This window comes from Xenopus laevis, chromosome 3L (genome assembly GCF_017654675.1).
Source record: "Xenopus laevis strain J_2021 chromosome 3L, Xenopus_laevis_v10.1, whole genome shotgun sequence".
NCBI lineage: Eukaryota > Metazoa > Chordata > Amphibia > Anura > Pipidae > Xenopus > Xenopus laevis.
In genome coordinates this window covers 70,621,831-70,642,762 of record NC_054375.1, presented here as the reverse complement: position 1 = coordinate 70,642,762, position 20,932 = coordinate 70,621,831, and the positions used below count along the sequence as shown (strand labels likewise).

The window sequence follows — 20,932 nt, the reverse complement described above, 5'->3', positions numbered from 1 at the left end:
GAACTAGGGGTAGGCAGAATAAACAGCTGTCTTGGATGCCATCATTGAGGGGCGTACTTTAAATGGGGTTTTTTTTTCTTTTTTTTCAAGAGTTTATTTAATAATTTGTTTCAGTAATCATGGTCACTCATTCGGGTGGAATCCCCCTCCTTCACCCTCTCCCTCTTGCCAGCAAGTAATAGCTCCTTCTGTGCGTTGCAGCAGTGTAGCGTGACGTGCGTATTTGCGTCAATGGCGTCACTGATGCGGTTGGATGACAGAGAGAGGCAGAGAGCTGGCGGCCTGCTTGGTGTGGCTCTCGCTTGCTCTCAGCCTTGCACAGTTGCACTGAACTGAAGACATTCTTTCTATTACTGTAAAGTGTGAAGCTTCCTGCTGGCACAGCCAGGTACAGATTTGGGGGCCATATGTTTGCTGTTACTGCTGGGCTGGACACTGGCACAGGTACATAAATACTTGGGGGCAATATGATGTGATCAGATTTATTTTTGGCTGCTGCTGGCACAGGTAAAGATTGGAGGCAATATGATGGCTGCAGGAGGGCTGTATGATGGATGGCTGCTGAGCTTGCTGGTACAGGTACAGGGAGCAGTAATATAAATGAAAAAATGTTGTACATTTTCTTGCTTTCTTTATTTAAAAACCATTATGGTAAGGAGGGAAATGGTAATGCAGGACAGGGGGCACTGAGTGAAGCTCTTGTCTAGGGTGCCAAATTACCTTGTGCCTGCCCTGGCAATGATGTCACTCATATGTAAAAAAAGTTAAGTCATATAAGACATACACTTAAATCCATATGCCTCCTCCCCTGTGTATAATACAGTACCCCAGCATATGATTAAACACCTTAGGGGCCACTAACAATAATTTTCAAATGCTAACAAACCCGCAGAACAAATACCAAAGTATGACTCACACAGGGAGCATAGGGAAGACAGAACAGAGCAGTAGACAAGAATCAGGACCAGTCTAATATGTACTACATACAGTGACACAGTGCTGGTGCTCCATTAGCATTTTGTGTGAACTGGTGAACAATGTGGGCAGTTTCAGTCTGGGTCTCAGATGTACAGTACAGGGCTTTAGGGTGTGAACAATAGAGGTGTCACAAGTGTGAACAATACAGGGGCATCACAGGTGTGAACAATACAGGGGATTACAGTGTGGATTTGAGGTTTAAACAATGCAGGGGCCAGTCAATCTCTGTAGTGATACCTTTTAAATCTTACATTTGGTAAGAGGACACAGCAGGCAGACTTTGATGTGAAGGGCCATATAAGGGGGGGGGGGGGTTGCGGGCCGCCAGTTGGACAGCCCTGTGCTAGGGTGACAACCCCCTGCTTCCCCTTCCTTTAAATCACCATGTCGAGTTTAGAGCATGCTCAGTCAAGCTCTTGCCTGTATGTATGTACAAATGTGTCTTTGGTCATTCATGTCCAGCAAATCCATTACCACCAATACAATGCCTAGATGATAGATGAAGGGTAGGCATTCTGGCCAGTGAAATAGGGTAAATAGAGGGCTTTTGTTCGCCTTTCATTGCATGTATCACAACTATAGTATGCTTGCAGTGGTCTAAACTATTTATTTCTTTTTAGTTTCAATGGAAATGGAACAAACAATTGTTCCTACATATGGAGCAATGACAGAAAATTCACCAATAATTTCAGCAGCTGATATTGTAAGTACTTTGTAATGCTACTTTTTATTTTTTTCTATTCCACTCTAAAGACAAAAGATATCCTATAAAAAGATATCCACCATCCCCTATAACTTTCTGGCCAGGGACATATGGTACATTTTCTCCACTGACATAGATATGCTAATGGAGAAAATTGCAGTACGCACACACCTGAGACGTAAAAAATGCAAACCTTTGTGTTTCTGCACTGAAATCTGTCCTGTGTGTGTGCCGACAGTCCATGCATGTCATCACATTTACAAACATTGGGCAGAAGAAAGCTGATACACCAGCTGAGCAATGCACCTTGTGCCCTTGCCCCCCCCCCTTTTTTTGACATCTCCACTACTATTATTATCTGCCTCATTATCCTGATATCTTAAAGCTTAGATCTCTTAAAGCTAATTATTCTCATGTCACTACTAATACATGCACTCAGTAATCATAGGCTAGTGCAGATTACTGGCCTGTGGATAATGCCAAAAAGCACAATCCAGCACAGGGGTGCCCAAAAAGTAGATTTTGATCTACCAGTAGACCCTTAGCTGGTGATCAGTACTTCTCAAGACACTGTCAACAAACATCTTGTATAAATCACCCTCCTGTTTCATGCTTTTAATTAAGATATGTATTACAGTTTATTTATAAAAGTTACATAGTAAATAGTTGTTATATCTCCAACCTTCTACAGTGGTTGCTGTATATAAACATTTGACATGTTTTCATGCTGTTTAACCCTACATTATATTTCCCAGCACTTTGTTGAATCTGCATTCACACACCTTAGCAGTAGCCATTTTGCTGTTTAAAACCCAACCCTACCATATAGCATAGTACTAATACATAGGGCCCACTCCCTGTTACCTCGCACTCTAGGGTGTCCTGTTGCCTTTCTCTACATTCAGGTTTGGTAGAGGTGCTCTCTAGACACTTAGAGGCAAATTATCAAAGGTTGAATTTCAAATTCATGTTCTTTTTTAAAAACTCCCCAAAACTCCCATGAATTCGAAATTTATCAAATATAGAATTTTTTTTAACTTGGATGAATGGAATCGACCTGAAAACTCGAAATCGAATTTGATTTAATTTTAAAAACTCGGCCAGATATTGATTGAGCAAGTTTGATTTTTTTTGTTGGTGTCGGTGCTCACTGCAGGGAAATCCCTCATCACTTATATGTAAAAAATTGAAGTCATGTTAAAACATACCTTTAAATCCATATGCCTCATCCTCCACTGTGGATAATACAACAATGATGAAACACCTTAGGGGCCCTAACAACAATTTCCAAATGCTAACAAACCCCTAACAGGCTTACATCCCACAGGTAGCGTAAGGCAAGCAGAGAATGGCACACCCAAGCAGCACTGGGCAAGCAGGGAATGGCACACACAAGCAGCACTGGGCAAGCAGGGAATGGCACACACAAGCAGCACTGGGCAAGCAGAGAATGGCACACACAAGCAGCACTGGGCAAGCAGAGAATGACACACACAAGCAGCACTGGGCAAGCAGGGAATGGCACACACAAGCAGCACTGGACAATCAGGGAATGGCACACACAAGCAGCACTGGGCAATCAGGGAATGGCACACACAAGCAGCACTGGGCAATCAGGGAATGGCACACACAAGCAGCACTGGGCAATCAGGGAATGGCACACACAAGCAACACTGGGCAAGCAGGGAATGGCACACACAAGCAACACTGGGCAAGCAGGGAATCGCACACACAGGGAGGGAAGGCAGAACAGAGCAGGAGACAGGGAAATCTATCATTCTATTATGTACTACATACAGCGACACAGTGCTGGCGCTCATTCCCAGCATAGTAATCCAAACGTTCGGATTAACCCGATATCGCCAAATGAGCGGATCCAAAAGTGTATGGCCACCTTAACTCAGAACACCTGCGAGCATATTAACAACAGGTGAAGCAGGCATGCCTACTTAGAAATACAGGGATACCAATGAACCAGGAACTTAGCTGTCTGCTCATATAGAGCAGAGGTAATGCACAATGCATTAAAATACTAGGTCACCAGTTTAAACCGGGCACGATGTTACACCTAATCTTCTAAAGGCTAAATTACACAGGAGATTTTGTAGGATGGTGCTGGATCTACAGAATGCCTCCTAAATGTCAGATATATTTACAGTACATGGGTCAAAACATACTGGACTGATACAAAAATCTGATGTGTAAGCTGCATGGAAGATTTGCCATCCGACATACCTGTCTCAAGGGAATGTTGCATAAAATCTGACCCACAAAATCTGATCAAATTTATCAGATAGTTTAGCCCTGAAAGATGACTGGCTACAGTTCTGTTTGAGCTGATTGTGGTTGTGCTTTTGCTCTGGCAGCTGAAGTGTTGCAAGGACAATTAAAAACAATAAAACTAATGTACCAAATATACATAGTGTGGGAAGAATAGCTTTTTGTAATGGTATGAAAAGCAGCTCTTATGCAGAGAAGAGACAGGGACATGGAAAATGCCTAAAATAGGACTTTGCTTTTACTTTATTCAGTCAAGTAAGCACATGGACAGGGTGCTTGTCTTCACACAGCATCCAAATTATACAAATATCTCGCACAGGAGAATGTAGTCTTCCTGACTTCCCCAAGACCTCTCCCAGACTCTGGACCACCATAAGGTTGGCCAGGCCACACGGCCTACTTCCAAGTTAGCTTCACTGCTGCACTTTCCCAAATACTGCTTTCAACTTGCTGCACATAAGCAATTAAGAAAAATCGCATACCCTCAGAGAGATAAGCCCGGTGCACAATATTAGAGGATTAGCAACTTCACAATTGGTCAATGAAAAAGGATATCGGCACACGAGGCATTAGCGTTGCAGGGAGCACCCTGCGCGTTTATTGTGCGTAGATGCAACGTTTCGGGGACACACCCCTTTGTCAAGCATCAACTTTGTGCAGCCACAGGCCCCTTGGTTCCCCCCCCCCCTTGGGAACATCCAGAACCCCCAGGTATTGGGAGTGGTCCACTTTTAGACCGCTATGGGCAACTCTACTTTCTGGTACCACCTAATTACCTGACTGAAAGGGGAAATAAGAGAGGGGAAATAACACAATATCCACTTTATGCCAGGTGTCACAACACTATATCTGAGTTGATTTAAAATAGCTGTTCAATCCTTCAGTGTATCTCCAAACATCACTAGACTTGCATTAAGTAAATAAACTCTTGACAACTACATGCTTTTCTCTCTGGGGGTCAATCCAACAAATTAAGTGACAATTTCTATATAGATTTAATATTATATGATTGATACACATTCATTAAACATTTTAAGTGAAATTAAAGTTATTTATAAATGTAATTTCTTTTGAAACAGTGTTTTCTGTTGCTTACTATCAATAGTCTGCTTACTAAAGCCAGTACTTCAATCCCCTGAAATGCTCATTGCATGCTTATGGTGATTTTAACACTTATCTATATAAGGGTGTTTTGGGGTGTGTCATTGCACTATCCACAATAATTCCCAGAACCTTCTCCTTTAAGGAGGCCTGTAACACATACTGTAACAGTTAGTGGCATATTTATTAACACTGGAGACAAACATCACTGGTGATGTTGCCCATAGCAACTAATCAGATCATTGCTTTTTTTTTCAATTTTTTAGGTGATTTTTCTAATCTAATTATTGATCGGTTGCTATGGGCAACATCACTGGTGATGTTTGTCTCCAATGTTTATAAATAGGCTTTGATATTGGTTGTGCCCAATATGTAACCTTGCATTTCTCAACACTGTAGCATTATTTACTGTACAGCCCTCTACTTTATTTCAATCACTCTGTATTCCAATATCTTAACCATTCTAAAAAAAATTTTGTTCCAATTCACAGGTTGAGTATGATGAAAATGTAGATTCTTTGTACTTTACTGATAATCAAAGACGAATTGATTATGTTCTAGTTTATGAAGATGAGACCATGAAGGAGCATATTGCAAAAAAAAGTTTTCTAAAGCAAAAGGTAGGTTTTATAACAACTGCAATCAATTAAAATCCTCCAACAAACAAATGCACTGATATAGGATTGTTTAAACAACATTTCTTTTATTCCCATTTCTCTCTGTCTTGAGCTAGAACTTTAGGTAACATTTTATCGAGGAGTGATATTTGTGCCGGATCTAATGCTGGTACTTGGTTGAATATGGTCGGATCATTTAGTTGTGGTGCAACTCATTGTAAGACATGTTTAAATATGATTAGAAATATAAAAGATATCCCGCTATAGGCACTAGTCTTAATACCAAAAAGGTGGGGCCCTGTTCCACCTTCACCACCTTAATAATAAAATGGTATAGATAAATAAAAATACATTTTATATCTATTAATTGAAATCTATATACTTGGCCGGCCTATCTTATTTACTTCACAAATTTCAAATTATAAATAAAAATAAATTGTTTAACTGGCTGCAGTTCATATATCCCTAAAAAGCTAAAAAGACTTTTAAAAACAAATCACTGAGGATTTCATACTCATTCAATCACAATTCATAGTGATCTATATTTCATAAATAGGGGTTAAAACTTCTCCCAAATATTATTATAGTTCACCAATCCTTCAGATAGTATTCAGGAGGTTGCCAATTCACATTAAGTTTGTATTTTAATTGTGTGAGCTGCTATTGCGTGTGTTTAATTGACTAATGCTTTCTACAGGGCGATTTTCTCCCGGCTTGTTACTAGCTTAAGCTGTAAAATGCCTCTAATATTGTTCAATAGCACCAGCGACTGCTGCAGCCCCCCCCCCCCTTCACAATATCTGCACAAAAAAAGAGAGAAAGGGGGATCCAACTTATGTGCTATGCTGTTGCGTCAGTCTGTAGCATGCATGAGGCCAAAAATTTAGCTTTTTTCCTGCATTTATTTATAACAATGAATGATAATTATGTAAAGACAATAACACAGTGGCGAGAATTTTTTTTGTACTGGGTTTCTTTGCTTCTTTAACCTTCCCATATACATGTACATGTAATTTTTAAAATGTTTTGTATGTTGCACGTTTAAAAAGATGCATTCTGCATGTTACCTCATTCTCTTTCATAATGTAATCATCTTCACACTGGAGGCAAGTCTTACTGCAAATAAATAACTGGCATGGGAATCTCATTATGTTAGCTGCTTCCAGCCAAACTCATGTGTTCCCAATTTAAAACTGCATGAGTCATCCGTTTATGGTTACTTTCCAGTTTTGTTCACTTTGTGTTGCCTCCCAGCACTGGGAAAGTTACATCTCTTTCCCTGACCCCTTTTTTTCAAGGAGCACGCAGATATGCTTAGCAAAAAGCTGTACTGTATAAAATATGATGGTGGTTTACAGATATCTAAACATATTGGAACCTTAGTGACAAGAACATTGGGTCTAGTTCAGATGTGAGTTGTACTTGCCCTGCCACAGAAATCATCTATAATATGAACTAGAGGGGCAAGTCTGGGTGAAGTTTGGGCCATTATTCTTTTTTACACAACTTCAAGCCGAGTCAGGTCCAGGTTTAGAACAGGTGAGGTAGGGTGGGTTCAGATGAAATTCCCAACCAGCACATCACTAGTATTTATAGCCCTGACATGCCCACCTAAGTATTTAGGTGTGTTGGTATTATAATTAACAAGTGTTTATAATGCACTGTACAGTACAAACATGAGATATACAGGGTACATACGAATACTGCCCAATAAAGTAGGTAAAGGTTTCTGATGTTTTTATTTACATTTTATTAAAAGTGATGAAAGTTCAAAAAAACCAAACAAACTAAAAAGTCTTCCCCAAAGTCTACCATTCCTCTCTATAAAAGAAAATCATCGAAGCAGGGCAGCTGCCAAGACTCACTGGCAGTGATCACTGACCAGGAGCAAGTGCACTGAAAGCCAGGACTAGGTAGGCTTCCATTGTGATTGGTTTATTTCCATAAAATCATTGTTAATGTGTTTTGCATCTATATAGAGATAGAAAAAGGTATGATTTTGAGGACCCAGCAAGTCTGACGGATTTGCATTTACCATGGCACACTGCAGTAGTCCAACAATCCCTCTCTTGTGTACTAAGGTTGCCTTGTGGCAGAAACTAGTAATGTTACATGGGGACCACTAGGGAAGTCAAAAGTAACATATAATTAATGTGGATTTTATATATCACTAATAGGATTGCATTCCATTTTTACAAGCTTTTGCATGTTGCTTAAAGGAGAAGGAAAGGCTAAAATTAAGTAAGCTTTATCAGAAAGGTCTATATAAATACACCAGTAAACCCTAAAAGTAATGCTGCTCTGAGTCCTCAGTCAAATGAAACACAGCATTTCTTTCCTTTTATTGTGTACACATGAGCTTCTGTATCAGACTTCCTGTTTTCAGCATAAACCTCCAGGGCAGGGCTTGAGCATGCTCAGTGTGCTCCTCTCCCCCTCCCTCCTCCCATCCCTGCTGTAATCTGAGCTCAGAGCTGTAAGTGAGCAGGAAGAGACTCAGGCAGGAATTTAAGTCACACCAAGTTTATATGGCAGCTTCTATCCTCAACAAACAGAGACAGTGTCTAGAGCTGTTTACTCAGGTATGGTAAAGCATTCTGCAGAATAAATATAGCGTTCTAGCTTGCACTATTGAGGCTAATGACAATAAACCGTCTTAGAGCTTTCCTTCTCCTTTAATAAGATAGTTGTAGATGATGTACATTATGACCTTTGAAATACAAAGTACAGTTGCGTTATACCTAAAAAACTGGTTTCCTCACATTCTAACCGTTGTTCTAAAAGCATTGCTATTTTACAAGTGATCTACCTGCCTCTATAGAATTATTGTGCATTAGTTGGATTGCTCTTCATTTTTGTCTTTGTTTTCTTCCATGATTATCAAATGAAAAATTATCAACATTATAAAAAATCTTTGTCTGAAAGTTTTATTCAGTTTTTCTTATTTCCTTAAGTCCTAATGAATTGTGAGTGACATTTCAAACTGTATGACTATGAAGATTTTCATTCATCCAGGTCATGGTATATCTAGTATAGGTCAATCTAAAAACAACTGGACTTGCTGAGTAATCAATGAAGACGTTTCACTACTCATCCGAGCAGCTTCTTCAGTTCAACTGAAGAAGCTGCTCGGATGAGTAGTGAAACGTCTTCATTGATTACTCAGCAAGTCTAGTTGTTTTTAGATTGACCTATACTAGATATTTCAAACTGTACTTCTTAGGTCACATTATTTTAAACTATACTTCTTAGGTCACATGAGACAAATAAAGGAAAACTATACTCCCAAAATGAACACTTAAGCAACAGATAGTTCATATCATATTAAGTGGCATATTAAAGTATCTTACCAAACTGGAATATATATTTAAGTAAATATTGCCCTTTTACATCTCTTGCCTTGAGCCACCATTTCGTGATGGTCTCTGTGCTGCCTCAGAGATCCCCTGACCAGAAATACTACAACTTTAACTGTAACAGGAAGAATGGTGGAAGCAAAAGACAGAACTCTATCTGTTAATTGGCTCATGTGACCTAACATGTATGGTTTGTTGGTATGTTTCTGAGTACAGTGAATCCTACGATCCCAGGGGGCGGCCCTTATTTTTTAAAATGGCAATTTTCTATTTATGATTACCCAATGGCAGATACTACTAGAAAAGTATATTATTATGAAAATGGTTTATTTACATGAAGCAGGGTTTTACATATGAGCTGTTTTATGCAATATCTTTTTATGGAGCCCTACATTGTTGGGGGGTATAGTTTTCCTTTAACAGACAGAGTTGTGTCTTTTGCTTCAACACTTCTTCCTGTTACAGTTAGCTGCAGTACTTCTGGTCAGGTGATCTCTGAGGCAGCACACAGACCATCACGAAATAGTGGCTCAAGGCAAGAGATGTAAAAGGGCAATATTAATTAAATATATAGACCAGTTTGGTAAGATTCTTTAATATGCCACTAAACTATCTGTTGCTTAAGTGTTTATTTTGGGGGTATAGTTTTCCTTTTAAAAAGACCACAAATAAAAATAGTGTGTGAAAATTAAACTGATCATCCATGCAAGAACAACACACTACCTACTCTTCATGTTTGGCGAAAGCCCCCAAGCGTAAGACCCTAGAAAACTATATAGTGTTAAGAAACTACACTTTTTGGCAACTTCGGAATGTGAAAATATATTTTCAACACCAAACTGCACTTTTACAGCATTTATTACACATATAGGTATGGGATCTGTTATCCAGAAACCCATTATCCAGAAAGCTCCAAATTACGGAATGGCCATCTCCCATAGAATCCATTATATTCAAATAATCCAAATTTTTAAAATTTAATAATAAAACAGTTGCGTCTCAACCTGCGTTCGGCGCCTACACACGCCTGTGTGAGTACAGCCCCATTGGAAAAAACGTAATGCGTCTATTCCTGTGCTCCCCTGCGGCTGAACGCAGAAAAACGGAACACAGGGGAGCGCAGCTACAACTGCTCGTCAGTAAGAGCCCTTACTCATGCTCTATCACTGATTAACATGGCCATTATACAGACCTGAGTATAAAGTAGGTCTATACCTTAATGAAATAAATGTCTTAAATACTGTAGAAGGTTCCACAGACATCAGTTTAATACAGTTGTTTATTTGATATTTAATTGGCATCAGTGCTTGGCTATGGACAATGGCACACACTTACTGAATTTTCTGGCTCATCAGGCAGGCGACAGCACAAGTGGAATAGTGGTTCAGACAATTATCACTCGAGAATGCATTAGTTAGGACTTTCAAGCAATAATCACCTGACCAGGAGTACACGCTTTGGTGCAGTAGGATTACCGTAGCAATGGATGAGGGATGACGCCAAACATTTTGTTGTCCATCATGCACTATTACCCTATAAATACTTACTGGCAGGTGCATATTATATAATGAATGACTCTTTTTTAATGCAGCTGTTTCTTCCATCAGTATATGACAAAAAGAAACCAATACCAGTTAACTATTGGAACAGGAACCTCAGTTTTAACGTAGTTGATTGTAGCAATTCAGTCTATGCCCACATTATATAGTTAGAAGTTTGAATGCAGACAATTCCACCTATTTTTCTATGTATAAAATATCAATGTAATGTTTCCTTTGAGTTAGCAGCTTTCCAAAACTCTCCCTCATTTGTTCATGAGCATCTGCTCTCATGGAAACTGTTATGCAGTCAGACTGCTCCCTTGTGTAAAACCAAAGCACAGGCTTCCTTGTTTTTCTGCATTATAAAAGAGAAACTACACCGTTCTGTACTTATATATAACTGCAGCTAATTACCCTCTCTGAAGCACTTAATGTATGTTTGCAGCAAATTGGCATTCTCAATTATGGTTCATTCAGACAGGTTTAATAATGGTGTTTATTAACATGCGGTGGGTCTTTGTCTCTTGAGCACATATTTTTTCCAGAAAGCAGAAAATAAGTAGTTAATGACTGGTAAGAAGCATTCAGTCAGTTTAAGCTGTAGAGCAGACTGTCCTACTATATTTAATTTGCTTGGTTTAGAATGGTTTCTAAACAGTTTGGTCTTGCAAGCCAATATAAACATGTTTATAGTCTAATCTAAACCAAATATGGGCTTAGAGATTAGTTGCCTGTGGTAAATCTGCTTTCCCACAGACGACAATCTCCAGAAAATTTTTAGTCAGGTTGGAAGTATTCACTGTCACAACAGTATTCTTTTAAATCGCCAGTTAAAATAGGTAAAAGGGTGCCATGTTATACTATATGAATAAAATGTTATGTTTTTCCCTCTCTAGTTTACCAATAATAATGATCCGTAGTTTAATTATTAAGATAATAAAAATGTAATCCTTATATCATACAGCTCCTTTGTCTCGGTTTCCTCTGGTCTCCTTAAAAAATTCAGGGAAGTAATTACTTTTTAAAAAATCTACAATTCATTCTATTAATCCGGAAATAACCCTCCATCCATTCAGTTCCTTGCCATTACATACGTCTCGATTGACCCTATTTAAAAGGGGTTGTTCTCCTTTAAATTAGCTTTTAGTGCTATGTACCAAGTGCTATTCTGAGACAATTTGCAATTGCTTTTTCTTTTTTATTATTTGTGATTTTTGAGTTATTTTGCTTTTTATTCAGCAGCTCTCCATCTCCAGCAATCTCGTTTCTAGGGTCCAAATTCCCCTAGCAACCATGCATTGATTTGAATAACAGACTGGAATAGGAGAGGGTCTAAATAGAATATGAATAGGAGAGGGTCTAAATAGAAAGATGAGTAATAAAAAGTAGCAATAACAATAAATGTGTAGCCTTATAGAGCATTTGTTTTTAGAAAGCTGTTTGGTAGCTGGAAAGAGTCAGAAGAAGGAGGCAAATAATTCAACAATAGTGATGGGCGAATTTATTCGCCAGGCGCGAATTTGCGCGATTCGCCGCCAGCGAATAAATTTGCGTAACTCACGCAAAAATTTTCGGAAAAAATTCGCCGGCGTCAAAAAATTATTTTTTGAAAAAATGGACACCGGTGTCAAAAACGGGCGCCGGCGTAAAAAAAAACGAGTTTTTCGCCGTTTCGCGAATTCGCCCATCACTATTCAACAACCTATAAAAAATAAAGGTCAATTGAAAAGTTGCTTAGAATTGGCCATTATATAACAAACTAAAAGTCAATTGAAAGGTGAACCACCCCTCTAAGTGGTTCAGCTGATGCCTGAGAAAAGTGGACCGGGTTCATAGCTCCTAAAGATACTGCAAAATACAAATGGAAAAACTGAGTTTAATACCTAGTTTGTCTGCTGCCTGAATCTTTGCACCCTGCCCCACCATTGTTAAATGAACAATATCAATAAAATTGATTTATTCCATTAGTTTTATTAATTATTTGCCTTCCTATTGTTACTCTTTCCAGCTTTTAAATGGGGGTCACTATCCCCAGCAGCCAAAAAACTATTCCTCTTTGAGGCTACAATGTCATTGTTAGTTTCAACAAAACCAGATGGGACTTATCCTCCAATAGTATGGGCCCAATTATTTGCAAAATACACACATAATCGTATTAAGGAGTAAAGATAAAAGGCAATATTTATTTAACTACCATGCCACAGATACTTAAAACCATTTAAAATAAATAAAAAACAGCGCTGCGCTGGGTTCAGGGATCCCTTTAACCCCAAATAACCACTTATAAAGAGGACTCCTCTATGTAGGATTTGGTGGAAATTTGATTATGTCTAGGTGGCTCAACAGCCAGTATTCCAATCAAGCGTTAGTAGATACACATGTAAATCCAATTGTTCATGTGAGGGAACGAAAGTGCATCCTTATAATTCACATCCGCAAGATATTGCAGAGAAGAAAATCCTGGTTATATAACACTGAATAGCGTGCTGCAGCTTAGTGAAGGTTACTATCTCCCGCGGGTACAATAGTCCCCGTGATGGTTTGCGGTGCAAAGCCAGTATATCAGGTTTAATGTCTTTGCGGGTAACTGGATTTGCCAATGTCTACTGTCCCATCCATATATTTACAGCCGCCTATTGCTCTCAGTGGCCAGCTGAGAGGTTGCGGCTTCGTGATACTGCGATCACTGACAGTCACCGTATTGTGCCAGCCCAGGTGTAACAGTTATCCCGGCTATCACCAGACCCGAAAATAAAGGTATACAGACCACGTGTCTTTGAGAGTTTTTCACCCGATAATTTCCGCGTTCCATCAACTGGCAGGAGATCTTCTGTCTGCGCACTTAAGTTCCCAAAATAGGGGAGCAGGGTATCCCAAACGACTCAGTGTCAGCGCTGTGCCATAATAATAAGTCCCATCTGGTTTTGTTGAAATTTTGAAAAGTATATGTGGACACCTCCAATTAGGCCATTTCAAATTGGAGAGACACCTTGCGCAATCAATTTAAGTATATAAAATGTCATTGTTAGTGTTACTTTTATTACTTCTCTTTCTGTTTCTCCATCTTCTATGCATCTTCTAGTCCATTATTCAAACCAGATATCTGCTGAAATTGCAGACTGAAGATCTGCTGAACAAAAAGCTAAATAAGTCAAAAGCTACAACTAATAAAAATGTTTAAATATTTCTCTCTACATCATACTTAGTGAACTTAACAGTGAACAACCCCTCTAATAATCTTTATATTTTTACAAAGACTGTACATCATTGTTTTCACTTGTTTAATTACAGTTCTAATTTCTTGTTGCAGAAAAAAAGGCAAGCATATGAGTCAAATCTAATAAAAAGTGGTTTACATTTGGAAGCAACACGTTCCGTAAGTTCTTATTCTTAAACAATTATACTATTTTAAGGAATTAAAATAATGCTATAATGACTTGTCATCTTATTTAAGATCAAACTAAAGTTCCCAAGTTCTAAAAAAGTTTAACGGTATTTTATTATATCGGTAGTTGCGTTTTTTTTTATAAATACGCTATGACTGGATTCACATTGAAGAAAATGGCAGTTAGGCACATTCTAACACATTGACGTTGTATATAAATTTATAAATATGCCATTTCCATAACAATTTCCTGACAGTAAGGAAAGTGTTTCATAACTGTATTAAAATTCAAACTTCTCTAGTTTTCCTTTAGTATTTTCTAGTTGGTTTTCGCTCACTCAATCATTTTTCTGCTTGAAAATACCTTGAAATTGCAGATAATAGAATCTCCTGTTTTAAACCAGTCCAACTGCATACATTTATGAAAAAAAAGGAAATATTTTTACACAATGATGTGATTGGACTAGTTTGAAATAGGCTATTCCTATGATTCACTATACAAAGTTATTTTTGGAAGTTGTGTCACCCACAAGGAGCCAAATGGGCCATTGCTTTAATGTGTAAAGGTGGACACAAGGGTTATTCAGTATGTGACATAATTTCAGGCTGCAGTTTATGGTCACGTTAATTATGGCATTCTTTGGTCATATTTTTTGTGATCTAAAATTGGCAAAGTAAGAGGGGGTTTGGCAGCAATGGGAAGTATAATTACTTTTATAGGGAAACAATAACACACTGTCCCCTAAGATTTGTGGCACACATCTCATTGGCAGGACCGTAATTCATGTGTAACTGCACACAAAAAAGGAAAAAGGAAAAAGTAATAATAAACAAGTGTAAAAAATCAGAGCGGATTTGATCGGAGTTTGTAGCAGAAAATATTGAGATAAATTCGGACTGTGATAAATAACCCCCTTAATACTAATACTAGTTGGCCAGCCATGTGGATCCCTTCCATAAAACTAGAGGGCTTCTGTCATTTCCAGAAAGGAAACTGTGCAAACATAAAAAGTGCAAATACCTTTAATAGCAGAAATGTACAATTTATTTCTTTAAAAACAGGTCACAAAATTAAAGACAATCTTTTTATTTTTAAATGCTGCCAGTTATCTGAGCGTTGCATTGCTCCCAAATGACGTTTCTTTGTGTATCCATCTGCCACACACAAATTGTCCTACAAAAAAAAATACATTTTAAGCAATGGTCATCTATTGCTAATATTGTTAATGATGTTTACTTTGCTTTACTTCTTCGTCTATTTCATGCATATTATGTTTTTGTTTCTATTTGGCTATGGCTTTGATTTTAGGTCTCTGATGGAAAAATCATCTTTGTGAAGGTTCATGCACCGTGGGAAGTATTGTGTACATATGCTGAAGTGATGCACATCAAGCTACCTTTACAACCCAATGACCTGAGAAAACAGCATTCTGCTTTTAACTGCTTTACAAAAATATTCAGAGTTAGTGAAGATAAAATAAAGCCCGAGCAGGAATTTTTTACTGCACCATTTGAAAAAGATCGTATTGATGATTTTTACATTCAGGATAAAGAGACCTTCTTCACTCCTGCAACAAGAAGCCGAATAGTATGTCAAAATTCTTCATATGTAAAATTTTTGTCTGAAGAGCATTGGCAAACATGCCCTTTCTTGGTAGGGGATCCAGTATAGTCCCATCTCCCATAGAGTCTGGTTTAAGCAAATAATTATAGTTTTTTTTAAATGATTTCTTTTTTCTCTGTAATAATACAACAGTACATTCTACTTGGTAAGTAAGCTGCACAAATCCATGTTGGTGACAAAACCATCCTACTGGGTTTATTTAATGTTAACATATTTTTGAAGATTTAGCTTTCTTAGACTTTCATATCTGGGAAACCCCCAGATCCTAAGCGTTCTGAATAATAGATACCTTAATTATGGTATATCCTACCATTTCAGTGATTCCAAATACTGTAATTCCATTGTTATATAAGTGGTAGGTTTACTAAGGTGCAGAAAGTTCTAGTTTTTCCCATGTGCCATGTGCTGATTTTTTCACCATTCTTACAAAGCTTGATGAAAAAAAAGTGTGGTGTGCTATTTACATTGGGAATTGGGAGTCGGAATTCAGCTGATTACAATAATTATGGAGTTAATGCAGCTGTAAATGTGCTGTGGACTTGAGTGTTGCAGAAAGTATGTGGTAAATCATCAGAATTTGGATGAGTAAAAATGCACAATTTGACAAAAGTGGCAGTTTGACATTTTCTTTCTGTCTGGATAGGTTTAAATTTTAGGATTTCCCAGTACAATATTTCATAAATCAGCTCGAAATTAGTAACAAGCTATGTATCCTATAGTGATGTAAAATTTGAAATCAGAAAAAAGCCAGAAAATAGAAATTTCCATCTTAATGTTTTTTTCACTTCAGTAAACAAACCCCAAAATTATTATTAAAAGGTGTTCTAAAGTAAGATGTAAAGAGTAAAATAAAGAGTTAATCATATTTAAAGGGATACTGTCATGGGAAAACATGTTTTTTTCAAAACACATCAGTTAATAGTGCTACTCCAGCAGACTTCTGCACTGAAATCCAATTCTCAAAAGAGCAAACAGATATTTTTAAATCCAATTTTGAAATCTGACATGGGGCTAGACATATTATCCGTTTCCCAGCTGCCCCAGTCATGTGACTTGTGCCTGCACTTTAGGATGGAACTACTTTCTGGCAGGCTGTTATTTCTCCTATTTAATGTATCTGAATCAGTCTCAGTGGGACTTGGCTTTTACTATGGAGTGCTGTTCTTGGATCTACCAGGGAGCTGTTATCTTGTGTGAGGGAGCTGCTATCTGGTTACCTTCCCATTGTTCCCAAGGGAGGGGGGTGGTATCACTACAACTTGCAGTACAACAGTAAAGAGTGACTGAAGTTTATCAGAGCACAAGTCAAATGGCTGGGGGCAGCTGGGAAATTGACAATATATCTAGCCCCATGTCAGATTTCAAAATTGAATATAAAAGAAATCTGCTTGCTCTTTTGAAAAATGGATTTCAGTGCAGAATTCTGCTGGAACAGCACTATTAACTGATGCGTTTTGAAAAAAACATGTTTTCCCATGACAGTATCCCTTTAAGTAATAGAAACACAAACATTATATCAAGCATCATATTATGCTAATTTATTATAAAGTGGATTTTTGAAGTTTATTCCCTACAAGGGAGAGACACCAGGTGAATAGTTTTTCATGTATGGAACCTATAGCTGCTTAAAAATGTGTATCTTTGATTCCATTTTTATTTTTCATTTCACGCTTATATTCACAGGTCCATTTTATTCTCTCACGTGTTGAATACGCAGTAAAGGAAAACGTAAAGAAATTTGGTATAAACAAACTTTTGGATTCAGGGATCTACAAAGCAGCATTTCCTCTACATGATGTATGTAAATTAAATTTGTTGATGTTCTTAGCATTAGCCTGGCATTTATTTGACACTTAGGCAATTTATTTCCATGAACCACCCACTAACTTTTAACATTATACTGGGTGGGACTGGAACTGTAGCTGCAGGTAGTGGGCCCAATGCAAAGTAGCCCACTTGACTGCTAAACAACACTTGATCATGGACAGCAACCATTTGTAGGTCACAATACATTGTAGCATTATTCTGTGCCTTAGTCCTGTAAAGCAAAATTAGTAAGGTGATATTAACTGTATCTCAAAAATAAAATCAGCACCAAAACTATTCAAATGGAGCATGAATTGTTTATAGCTGGAGTAGTATAACGTTCACCAACATTGGCAGGAGCAGTGGGAACCTTCTCTGGAGTGATGAATTATGCTTCACTGTCCAGGGTTAACCATATAGAATTCAATGGCCAAATAACATTCACGTTACATGAATAATTTCCAATACAGTCTTCAGACAATACTACTTTCAGGCATCCTGTGCATAAACAGATTAATACTAAAATGACTGTATTGTAACTATAGTGTTTGGCTACAAATAATATTGTTTGAATTAATTAATTATTTTACAGAAGATTATCATCAATATTGCATCTTAATTAGCACAAAAGAGGTGGTGTAGGGCAAGATAACAATATAATAATAATAAAGCAGTATTAAAAGGACGTATAGTTCCACCAAGATCTGTATACTGTTTATGACTAAACTTAATCTGAAAGTAGCCTGTAGGCAACCAAAGTCAGAAAGGAGACATTTTAGTAGAATGAATTTTTCCCAGGATAAAAAATGCTGGGGTTAATATGAAATAAAGGTAACTAAATAATTAGAAACGTGGAAAGGTCTACAATATGGGGTATTTATTAAAAAACTTTTTCTTCTCTCTCTTTTTTTTTTTAAAAATTGGACCAAACTCCCAACCACGAATGGCCTTAATTCGAACAAAAAAGCATGTACAGGACAAGTTGCGACAAAATAATGCAACAATTCAAATCGTCCGATGTTTTCAAATTGCCACTTGAAAAACACTACTTTTTAGGATTGTTGCACAAAAAACAGCATCGAAATGTCCAAAACCCTCAAAGATCATGACAGATTTTAGCTGGAGTATAAAAAAGCCCGACCAAAGTTCGACCTTTAATAAATGTGCCCCTGTGTGTTGAATAAATAGGTACTCTTTGCTTATCTAGAACATGGCTGTCCAGTTGGGCCCTCCAACTTCTTAAAAAGCTCCAGTGACCTTTCATTATAATATGACTACTGAACATGTGTTATAGTGAATGGCTCACTATATAGAGAACAATTGGACAGAACCGATATAGAACATAACAGAATAAAAAAGGGAAGTTTTTATTCAAAAGCATAAACTACAAGGACATGCTTTTGTTCTTTGCTGGCAAAAACAAAAGAAAGGCCAAAGAATGTTTTTTATCTGCTGATCATAGTTTCTCTGTTTTTACAGTGTCATTTTAACAAAGTGTCTATGGATTCTAGATGCAACAGTGAAAGATATCTTTTGTACAGAGAGTGGGCTCATCCATTTAGCATTTTAAAGTTCCAGCCTCTGGATCTTGTACGGTGAGTTCAATAAAAGTATATTTAGTTAGAAAGGTATACAAATTATTAATTCATAATTTTGAAGCCTTACGTTCAATATCACTGGCCAATACAGGAGTTAAAAATGCTGACATAATCAAGTTTATCCTTCACTATTCCTCTCTCAGCATCTGTTTCTCTTCATGCAGGAGTTGGGTGTCAGATATTCATTGAGTTAGATCCAATATTTCTTATATGGGGGGTCCTTTTGCCTAGAAAATGTATTAGAGCTCACTCTATTAAAATCATCAGACATCCTGTCTCTCTACATGCAGGATTTGTGAAAAAGGCAATTATTTTGTTAGATTTTGTTTGTACTGGAATCAGTTATTTGAGTGATCTCTAATTCATCTGCTAGGAAAGGAAGCCCTTATATAAGATATATTGGATCTAACTGTCAATGAATATCTGACACCTGCAAGAAGACAGAATAAAGAAACAGATGCTGAGAATGGGATAGTGAAGATAAACTTGATTATTTCAGAAACTATGCAGAATTTTTAATTGTATTTAGAAAGTTATTTATTTCAGTACGATGAAGCTTACATTAAATTTCATTTTCGCAATAGTTCCCCTTTAAGTTACTCATATGAGATTTCTTTCAGTTTATAAAAGAGCACTACCTAGTTATAAAAACAAGCAAAAAAGGGCACTCATACAAAGTATGTTCCATGGACCCAGGGTTCCTTCTTGCTTTTTTTTATTTTTCAAAAATACATTTGTTGATACAATTATTGGGCTATCATACAATGTTAATATTGCGGTGCTAATTATTTATAAATAAATCAGCGGTAATGGAGCTGTGACTTATCTCGCAAAAGTGCTTCGAACTTACAAAAATGGCAACTGATCAACACACATTCCATAAACCTATGTTTGACTCATGTTAATTCGTTATATGTACATTTCTGGTTAAAGAATACTTCTGTTGGACAAGCATTGGCTCAAACTTTAAATCATTGTTTAAGCTGTCGAAGGCCTAAACGACGGTTTCTTGGTTTGAGCCAATGTTTGTCCAATAGAAGCTTTCTTTAAGCAGAAATTAATGATGTTGTCTGCATGTACATATTTCTTCTGGTGGTGAAAGACCTTGGGCCACTATTAAAAATTTTTGAAAGTGAGTGCTGACTTTATGTTTCTACTTTAATAATTCATTATATACAATTGCATACAATTTTAAAAACAAGTATTTTTAGTTACAACATTATGATCCTAAAGTCTTGCCAAGTCCATATTTTGAAGCAGTTGATACAGTGTGAGCCTTAACCACATCTGTCTTGCATCACAGACAGGCCTTATCAATTTTTATCCTAAACTCTTCTGTAGAAAAACTGAATGCCACGAGAATGGAATATTTAGTTGAATAATAAACTCACACCGCAATGGACTCTCTAGGGAAATGTTACTATTTTTGTCTACTTAATCTACAGTTTAATGGAACACTTTGAATAATGTTTGGTTCTTTCCACAGAAAATACTATGGGGAGAAAATAGGAATTTATTTTGCTTGGCTTGGTTTCTATACACGGATGCTGATTGTTGCAGCAATAGTAGGAGTGGGATGTTTCCTGTATGGAGTGAAATCTCAGGAAACTTGCACTTGGAGGTAAGTCATATACGTCTAAGCATGTTTAACAAAGTATACAATACAATACAAAAACATATTATAATACACGAGCCATGAATAGCCTGTAATTTATATCCTTATAAACGGTGCTTAGTGATGTCATTTCTGTCACATGACTCACTGAGACTTGAGAATAATAAATAAAGTAATGTTGTCAAATATGAGGATATTCGATGTCACCTCAGAGTTCCATAACCAGTATAAAAACACTCGGCCTTTCGCCTTGTACTTTTATATGGTCATGGAACTCCTCACTGACTTGTAATATCCTTATATTATACAATAGGGGGTACATTATTCA

The 20,932-nt window shown here is 37.3% G+C and overlaps 1 protein-coding gene across 3 annotated transcripts in view; it reads left to right on the top strand.

Moving 5' to 3' along the window:
* Positions 1–20,932, top strand: part of ano6.L (anoctamin 6 L homeolog) — a 51,837-nt gene that overhangs the window by 18,488 nt on the left and 12,417 nt on the right. For all 3 annotated transcript variants that reach the window (XM_018252524.2, XM_041586390.1, XM_018252523.2), the window contains exons 2-8: positions 1,599–1,681; positions 5,554–5,682; positions 13,887–13,952; positions 15,271–15,549; positions 17,269–17,382; positions 18,871–18,986; positions 20,476–20,610. In XM_018252524.2, coding sequence (XP_018108013.1) covers positions 1,604–1,681; positions 5,554–5,682; positions 13,887–13,952; positions 15,271–15,549; positions 17,269–17,382; positions 18,871–18,986; positions 20,476–20,610 — 917 coding nt within the window. In that variant the 5' untranslated portion in view covers positions 1,599–1,603. The remainder of the gene's footprint in view (positions 1–1,598; positions 1,682–5,553; positions 5,683–13,886; positions 13,953–15,270; positions 15,550–17,268; positions 17,383–18,870; positions 18,987–20,475; positions 20,611–20,932) is intronic.